Source organism: Salmo trutta, chromosome 14, assembly GCF_901001165.1.
Source record: "Salmo trutta chromosome 14, fSalTru1.1, whole genome shotgun sequence".
Taxonomy (NCBI): Eukaryota; Metazoa; Chordata; class Actinopteri; order Salmoniformes; family Salmonidae; genus Salmo; species Salmo trutta.
The window spans coordinates 8388691-8398690 of record NC_042970.1 but is presented as its reverse complement, the minus strand read 5'-3'; the positions used below and the strand labels follow the sequence as shown (position 1 = coordinate 8398690).

Below are 10000 nucleotides of genomic sequence, written 5' to 3'. Positions count from 1 at the left end.
CCAGACAGTGAGTCAGTAGATACATTTGGACCAGGGCCAATAGGAATAGCGTGCCATTTGGACCAGGGCCAATAGGAATAGAGTGCCATTTGGACCAGGGCCAATAGGAATAGAGTGCCATTTGGACCAGGGCCAATAGGAATAGAGTGCAGATTGTAGAAGTAGAAGAACCAGAGTAGAAGAAAACTGCTGAGCACGTATTATTCAGTGAAGATCATAAAATATAGTTTTGGGGCTTTATGAGCCTAACCAGCCTAACCAGTCTAACCATCATAACCAGTCTAACCAGTCTAACCAGCGAAACCAGTCTAACTAGTCTAACCATCATAACCAGTCTAACCATCATAACCAGTTTAACTAGTCTGACTAGTCTAACCAGTCTAACCAGTCTAACCATCATAACCAGTCTAACTAGTCTAACCATCATAACCAGTCTAACTAGTCTAACCAGTCTAACCAGTCTAACCATCATAACCAGTCTAACTAGTCTAACCATCATAACCAGTCTAACTAGTCTAACCATCATAACCAGTCTAACCATCATAACCAGTCTAACTAGTCTAACCATCATAACCAGTCTAACCATCATAACCAGTCTAACCATCATAACCAGTCTAACTAGGCTAACCAGCGAAACCAGTCTAACCATCATTACTAGTCTAACTAGTCTAACCAGCAAAACCAGTCTAACCATCATAACCAGTCTAACTAGTCTAACCAACGAAACCAGTATAACCATCATAACCAGTCTAACTAGTCTAACCACTGAAACCAGTCTAACCAGCATAACCAGTCTAACTAGTCTAACCAGCGAAACCAGTCTAACCATCATAACCAGTATAACTAGTCTAACCAGCGAAACCAGTCTAACCATAATTACTAGTCTAACCATCATAACCAGTCTAACTAGTCTAACCATCATAACCAGTCTAACCATCATAACCAGTCTAACTAGTCTAACCAGTGAAACCAGTCTAACCATCATTACTAGTCAAACCATCATAACCAGTCTAACCATCATAACCAGTCTAACTAGTCTAACCAGCAAAACCAGTGTAACTAGTCTAACCAGCTAAACCAGTCTAACTAGTCTAACCATCATAACCAGTCTAACCATCATAACCAGTCTAACCATCATAACCAGTCCAACCAGTCTAACCAGCGAAACCAGTCTAACCATCATAACCAGTCTAACTAGTCCAACCAGCGAAACCAGTCTAACCATCATAACCAGTCTAACCATCATAACCAGTCTAACCATCATAACCATCATAACCAGTCTAACTAGTCTAACCAGCGAAACCAGTCTAACCATCATAACCAGTCTAACTAGTCCAACCAGCGAAACCAGTCTAACCATCATAACCAGTCTAACTAGTCTAACCAGTGAAACCAGTCTAACCAGTCTAACCATCATTACTAGTCTAACCATCATAACCAGTCTAACCATCATAACCAGTCTAACCATCATAACCAGTCTAACTAGTGAAACCAGTCTAACCATCATAACCAGTCTAACCATCATAACCAGTCTAACTAGTCTAACCAGTGAAACCAGTCTAACCAGTCTAACCATCATTACTACCCTAACCATCATAACCAGTCTAACCATCATAACTAGTCTAACCATCATAACCAGTCTAACTAGTCTAACCAGTGAAACCAGTCTAACCAGTCTAACCATCATTACTAGTCTAACCATCATAACCAGTCTAACCATCATAACCAGTCTAACTAGTCTAACCAGTGAAACCAATCTAACCAGTCTAACCATCATTACTAGTCTAACCAGTCTAACCATCATAACCAGTCTAACTAGTCTAACCAGTGAAACCAGTCTAACCAGTCTAACCATCATTACTAGTCTAACCAGTCTAACACACAAATAGATTAGAGGAGAGAAAATAAGAGCAAAGGAGAGGAGAGGAGAGGGGAGGGGAGAGGAGAGGTCATCCCATTAAATAATAGTAAAGGGTATGTTATCCCTCCACCTTTGACCCTGTTCCTCCTTGTTAGCCAAATAGCCAACAACACACATTTGTCTTTTTCCTTATTCGAATACCTGTACCCCATTATAAACATCCCGACAGTAAACTCCACCCACAACCTCTCACACAGACATTCCAACAGAGACATTAATGGCCTTAACCTGGCGCACACAGAAAACAAGATGCACAGTTTCACTTCTGTCACAGAAAGGACACCGCTGTCCGGCTCCCGGTTCAACCCGTACCAACCAGCTGTTAGTGGCCAGGGCTCCATGTAGAACCCTCCACTGGAGGTCCTCTGACCTCTGGTACTGGGGGTTTGTAGAGCCCCCTCCATCTAAAACCCACCATACTCTCCGCCCCACATACCCCCTGCCACTGATGTGCCAGGACTTCCGGGGTTTTTCACCCCTCCTCCCCCAGCATCCGCAGGTCACCCAGCCTTTGTAAACCCGCTGCCATCAATCGCTTCTGCAGGGTGGCCGATTTAACCAATCTCAAAAGGATGGCTGGATTGTGGAAGATAGACTCCTCCCACACCCACAGCCCAGGCTCCACACCCCCATCTCGTATTGGCCTTAGTAGCTGCCAGGCCCTCAGCACCGCAGAGTAAAAATCAGAGAGACCTGCTGTACTCAGCCTCTCCAGCTTCATGAGGAACAGCTGCCGGTCCAACACTAATCCGCCAGCTCTGCTCAGCAGCGCGCATGCTGGTTCCCTCCAGCCAACATCAGTATGGTACAGCAGTCTCTGCATCGCCTTTAGCCGGAAAGCAGCCATCCTGCTCTCCAGTTCCACCAGGCCCTGTCCTCCTTCGTGGACGGACATGTACAACACTGCCACCCTCAGCCAGTGATGGCTCGACCAGAAAAAATCCACCAGCTTGTGTTGCAGGTCTGCGAGTAGACCGGCGGGGGGGGTTGAGGACAGCCAGTTTATGCCACAGGGAAGATGCCACCAGGTTGTTGATTATCAGCACCCTCCCTCTATATGACACTAGGGACAGGAGCCACCTCCACCTGGCCAGTCTTGACACCACTGCCTGTGACAGCCCCTCCCAGTTCTTCCTGACACACCTCTCCGAGCCCAGGAACACCCCCAAAATTTTAAGCCCTTCATAACCCCACTGCAAACCCCCTGGAAGCAAAGGGGGGGCCCTATCCCTCCATGCCCCACATAACAGAGCGTTGCTCTTGCCCCAGTTCACCTTAGCTGATGAAGCTCCCTCGTACACCTTTAGACTATTCTCTAGTGCCTGCATGTCCTGCCCATCCCTGACCATTACAGAAGTGTCATCTGCATATGCCGATACTGCTATGCCTGTCAACACACCCATACCTGTCCAGCACACTCCCTGCAGTCTCCTGCTTAGCAGGCCCAAAAAAGGCTCAATGGCTAGTGTATATAACTGCCCTGATAGAGGGCATCCTTGTCTAATTCCCCGTCTCACCAAGACTGGCCTACTGAGCCCCCCTCCTCCCTTGACCATACATGACGCCCCAGCATACAACAGCTTCACACAGGTCAAAAAACTTTCCCCAAACCCCAAAACAGACATCCCATTAAACAGATATCAAAGCTCTATCAAAGCCTTCTCTTGCTCTAAAGCGACTAGTCCAAAGTTCACATTAGAAACTCTCGACAAGTCCAACATGTCCCTGATTTAAGAACAAAGAGTCCAGATGGGACTTCAGTCTGTTAGCGAGGACCTTGGCAAATATCTTGTAGTCCGTACAGAACAAGTCCCCTTTTTTGGGCAGGAGAGTCAGAGCCACCCGACAGCAGCTCATCAGCAACTCTCCTACCCCGACGCATTCACGCAACACGCAAAAGAAGTCCTGTCCAATTATTCCCCAGAATTTGTAGAAACTCCGCTGGGAGTCCATCAACCCCCGGTGCACGGCCTGGGGACATCCGGGTTACGGCCTCTGCCAGTTCATGGGACAACAGAGGAATGTTCGTTTCATCCCTCTGTGCCAGAGAGAGCTTAGGGAGTTCTGCAAACAAAACCCGAGCACACATAGGATCACACAGTGCTACCCTAAACAACTCAGTATAAAACTCCACAGTCTGCTCCCGCACTCACCCACCACAGAGGTCATCCTTCCATCAGACAGCCGCAGACATTGCCCCACCAGCTCTACCTCAATCTCACTAATACAACGCTCTAGTTCCCCCAATACTCTCCTAGCCTCTGAGGATGAGAGAGCTGTATACTGTTGACAGAAAACACCAATTTGGACTTTCCTCACAACCCACCATTGACTCAGAGACTCATACTCCTCTCTTTGCTGCCCCCACCTTTCCCAAAAAGTCTGGAAACCTGAGCAAAAAGTGGCATCTTGTAAGAGCTTTACATTAAACTTCCAATAGGATGCCTGCCGAGGCCCTGGTGAAATAGACAGCCGAGCCATGTGGTGATCTGAAAACCCCACAGGGAGAATGGTAGCTCCCAACAGCCTACTACTCTGATTCCTGGTCATGTAGAACTGATCGAGTCGGGCTGCGCTCAGCGCTAAACTAACAGCGTGTTAACCCTCCACCATAATAAACATTTAAAGATGAGACCAAGGATAGAATCAAGAAAATAAGTAAGAACATATCCCTTCATCCGGCCTCTCAACTCAACTACAAAACACTCCCAGCATGCACACACAGACAGACAGACAAACAGAGAGAGAGAGGGAGACGGAGGACGGAGGATGGAGATGGAGACGGAGACAGAGACAGAGAGAATATATACATAATATGACATTTGTAATGTCTTTATTCTTTTGGAACTTCTGTGAGTGTAATGTTTACTGTATTATCTAGTTCACTAGCTTTGGCAATGTTAACATATGTTCCCATGCTAATAAAGCGCCTTGAATTGAATTGAGAGAATCTTTGCTGGCTAATAGCAGGAGAGGAGGGGGCACATTGGTGTCTGAGGTCTGTTTCATTATGGAGATTTTCACTGCAGTGTCTTTCCAATCTCTATCCCTCCATTAATCCTCCCTCCATCCCTGGCTCAAACACTGAGGTCTGATTAAATCAGGAAGCAGATTGGCTTTCCGCCTGCTGCTTCGAGACCATTTACTCTATCACCCTTCCTATCTTCCTGTCTCTCTCTCTCTGTATCTCCCCCCTCTCTCTCTGTATCTCCACCCTCTATCTCTGTATCTCCACCCTCTCTCTCTGTATCTCCACCCTCTCTCTCTGTATCTCCACCCTCTCTCTCTGTATCTCCACCCTCTCTCTCTGTTTCTCCACCCTCTCTCTCTGTATCTCCCCTTCTATCTCTCTCTGTATTTTCCCTTCTATCTCTCTCTTTATCTCCCCCTCTCTCTTTGTATCGCTCCCTCTCTCTCTGTATCTCCCCTTCTCTCTCTCTCTCTCTGTATCTCCCCCCTCTCTCTCTGTATCTCCACCCTCTCTCTCTGTATCTCCCCTCTCTCTGTTTCTCCCCCCTCTCTCTCTGTGTCTCCCCTCCTCTCTCTGTATCTCCCCCTCTCTCTCTCTGTATCTCCCCTTCTCTCTCTCTCTGTACTCCCCCACCCCTCTCTCTCTGTATCTCCCCCTCTCTCTCTCTGTATCTCCCCTTCTCTCTCTCTCTGTACTCCCCCACCCCTCTCTCTCTGTATCTCCCCCTTCCTCTTCCTCCCATATTGGAGCCAGTATGATATATGTATCGGTCTAATGGGTTGGCCTGTGATGTGATCCTCTCTAGGGGTTGGTAGCTGGACCTAATCAAAACACCACTCTCTATAGCCACTCAGTAACACCACTCTCTATAGCCACTCAGTAACACCACTCTCTATAGCCACTCAGTAACACCACTCTCTATAGCCACTCAGTAACACCACTCTCTATAGCCACCCAGTAACACCACTCTCTATAGCCACTCAGTAACACCACTCTCTATAGCCACTCAGTAACACCACTCTCTATAGCCACTCAGTAACACCACTCTCTATAGCCACTCAGTAACACCACTCTCTATAGCCACCCAGTAACACCACTCTCTATAGCCACTCAGTAACACCACTCTCTATAGCCACTCAGTAACACCACTCTCTATAGCCACTCAGTAACACCACTGTCTATAGCCACTCAGTAACACCACTCTCTATAGCCACTCAGTAACACCACTCTCTATAGCCACTCAGTAACACCACTCTCTATAGCCACTCAGTAACACCACTCTCTATAGCCACTCAGTAACACCACTCTCTATAGCCACTCAGTAACACCACTCTCTATAGCCACTCAGTAACACCACCCTCTATAGCCACTCAGTAACACCACCCTCTATAGCCACTCAGTAACATCACTCTCTATAGCCACTCAGTAACACCACTCTCTATTGCCACTCAGTAACACCACTGTCTATAGCCACTCAGTAACACCACTCTCTATAGCCACTCAGTAACACCACTCTCTATAGCCACTCAGTAACACCACTCTCTATAGCCACTCAGTAACACCACTCTCTATAGCCACTCAGTAACACCACTCTCTATAGCCACTCAGTAACACCACCCTCTATAGCCACTCAGTAACACCACTCTCTATAGCCACTCAGTAACACCACTCTCTATAGCCACTCAGTAACACCACTGTCTATAGCCACTCAGTAACACCACTCTCTATAGCCACTCAGTAACACCACTCTCTATAGCCACTCAGTAACACCACTCTCTATAGCCACTCAGTAACACCACTCTCTATAGCCACTCAGTAACACCACTCTCTATAGCCACTCAGTAACACCACTCTCTATAGCCACTCAGTAACACCACTCTCTATAGCCACTCAGTAACACCACTCTCTATAGCCACTCAGTAACACCACTCTCTATAGCCACTCAGTAACACACACGCTCTCAATAACGCTCTTAATACACACTCGGAATACACTAAAGACAGTCATAAAACAGTCATAAAACACACTCAGTCATAAAACACACTCAGAAACACTCACGCAATGTCAATAAGAGTGCTGACAAGCAAAACATGGCTATCAATATATATTTTTTAAATAAGAAAATAGTGCAGTTTGGGTTGTTTAATATAAGGAATGTGAAAGGATTTGTACTTTTACTTGAGTCATTTTCTATTATGATTAAAATTCAAATTCAGATTCAAATTCCACGTCACGCTAATCTCCTCTTATGCTCTCTAGACAGGTGTTGGTGGTACCCAACTCACTAACGACTGTCAGGTCCTAATGGCCTGGTACTCAGCGCTCTATTGTCCCTCTAACCACTCTGACATAAATACAATCAAAAATCACATCAAAACACTGATCACGGAAACAGTATGATGCTTTTAAAACTCACCTCACTGTGATTGATACACGTGAAGAAAGAAGTTCAACAGCAGGTTGAAACTGAGTGGGAAAACATGGTAGTTGTGGATGTTGTTTCAAAGACTAACACAATGAAATGGACAGCTGCTTTCTAAGGTGAGGATTCATTCAAAACACTCATATGCATATTAGAGTTGATGCCTATATATGAGCCCAAGCCTGAAAAAAAAAACGGATTATAAAATAGTGATTGTGCCGTTATACAATACATAGCATAATAACCTTTACCGAATATTACGCACGTCAGAAAAACATTTTTTTTAAAACAACTACATAGATTTAAGATGTTTTTGGTACATGATTGGTCCAGCTAGTCTATACTCCAAAATGATAGGAATCGCTTTTGAGTGATGACTGTATTACTATGCATACTGGATGGACTGGTTACCTGATGCTATGCTCGAAACGTCCATGAGTCTGGTATAGAACGTATATAGGTCGAGGCGATGCTGTTGGTTCGTTGATTGTGCAGGGCGGCTTACAGTTAGCCGGTTGTAAGATCGAAATCCCCGAGCTGACGAGGTTAAAAATCTGTCCTTCTGCCCCAGAACAAGGCAGTTAACCCACTGTTCCTAGGCCGTCATTGTAAATAAGAATTTGTTCTTAACTGACTTGCCTAGTTATATAAAAGTAAAATAAATTAAATAAAAAAATTCAATAAATAAAAATTGATAGTGTATATTAATTTAATGTATTACCTTTTTTTAATGTAGAAGTCCAAAGGCGGGAATCAGCGGTTTGCATGAGGCCTCATGATGCTAAATGTGGGTATGTTAATTAGCAGTCAATTACCGTGAAACAGTCCCTCATTTGCATGACAATAACCGTGACCGACACGATCGCCACATCCCTAGTTCCAAACCTCTCTGCCGATAACAACTCGTTTTCCATTTTTCCCTCCCCACTCAGTCCACTCACAGACAGCTTGAGATATTTATCTTCGCTAAGAAGCTATTTTACTTTCTTTTTGACCATTTTAATTGAAAACAATCACAGTAAGGCACTTAATTGTTACCCAGAAATGATTTAATATTGAGGTACAAACAGATCCAGTGGACCTTTTTAAAGGATGGGTAATTGCAGGGAACACCTTGCAGTGAGACACACACACACACACACACACACACACACACACACACACACACACACACACACACACACACACACACACACACACTTTGACCAGAGTAGTGGTGTTGACAGTGTATTTGGTGATGTATTGACTAACAGCTCTATCGCTGAAGCATAACAGATTGCGCGATAGAAATGTAAAGGTAGTTTCCGATTGAGTCGACATATTTTTTTACATTTTAGTCATTTAGCAGACACTCTTATCCAGAGCAACTTACAGTAGTGAATGCATACATTTCATACATGTTTTTCTCCGTACTGGTCCCCTGTGGGAATCAAACCCACAACCCTGGCGTTGCAAACACCATGCTCTACCAACTGAGCCACACGGGACCTATGCAGTGTTCACCATCTCAGCTAACGAGGGAACATTGTCTTTACATTTCAACCACGCTGTAGCGCTGAATGGATTGAATAGAGCCTTAGCGTCAGACCGTGCCAAGGGCTGTGTTTGTCTTTGTCCCAAATTGCACCCTATACAGTATCATGTATAGTGCACTACTTTGGATATGGCTTGAAAGTAGTGCACTATATAGGGAATAGACTTCCATTTGAGACGCATCCAGCATCAGGGAACGTGTTCAGGGATGTGTTTTTCTCTGTGTGCATCCCAAATGGCACCCTATTCCCTATATAGAGCACTACTTTCAAGCCAACAGGGTTCCATTTGAGACTCTTCCAGAGTCAGAGACCGTGTAAAGGGCTGTGTGTGTGTCTGTGTTTGTTATGATGTATTGACCGACTCTGGGTCTCCGTGTGTGTGTCTGTGTTTCTGTGTGTGATGTATTGACTGACTCTGGGTCTCCGTGTGTGTGTCTGTGTTTCTGTGTGTGATGTATTGACTGACTCTGGGTCTCCGTGTGTGTGTCTGTGTTTCTGTGTTTCTGTGTGTGATGTGTGTGATGTATTGACTGACTCTGTGTCTCCGTGTGTGTGTCTGTGTTTCTGTGTGTGATGTATTGACTGACTCTGGGTCTCCGTGTGTGTGTCTGTGTTTCTGTGTGTGATGTATTGACTGACTCTGGGTCTCCGTGTGTGTGTCTGTGTGTGATGTGTGTGATGTATTGACTGACTCTGGGTCTCCGTGTGTGTTTCTGTGTGTTTCTGTGTGTTTCTGTGTGTGATGTGTGTGATGTATTGACTGACTCTGGGTCTCCGTGTGTGTTTCTGTGTGTTTCTGTGTGTGATGTATTGACTGACTCTGGGTCTCCGTGTGTGTTTCTGTGTGTTTCTGTGTGTGATGTATTGACCGACTCTGGGTCTCCGTGTGTGTTTCTGTGTGTTTCTGTGTGTGATGTATTGACTGACTCTGGGTCTCCGTGTGTGTGTCTGTGTTTCTGTGTGTGATGTATTGACTGACTCTGTGTCCTTGTGGGTCTTGGCTTCACAGGGGAAGTCTTATGTGTTTGACCGGGTGTTCCCCACCAACACTACACAGCAACAGGTGTACAACACCTGCGCCAAGCAGATAGTCAAAGGTGAGTGCCAGCCTCTCTCTCTCTCTCTCTCTCTCTCTCTCTCTCTATCATCTC

At 45.5% G+C, this 10000-nt stretch overlaps 1 protein-coding gene across 1 annotated transcript in view; it reads left to right on the top strand.

Annotated features, from left to right (window-relative positions):
* LOC115207181 (kinesin heavy chain) overlaps positions 1-10000 on the top strand; it is a 120945-nt gene that overhangs the window by 47667 nt on the left and 63278 nt on the right. The window contains exon 2 of the mRNA XM_029774163.1: positions 9859-9946. Within this exon, the coding sequence (XP_029630023.1) occupies positions 9859-9946 (88 nt within the window). The remainder of the gene's footprint in view (positions 1-9858; positions 9947-10000) is intronic.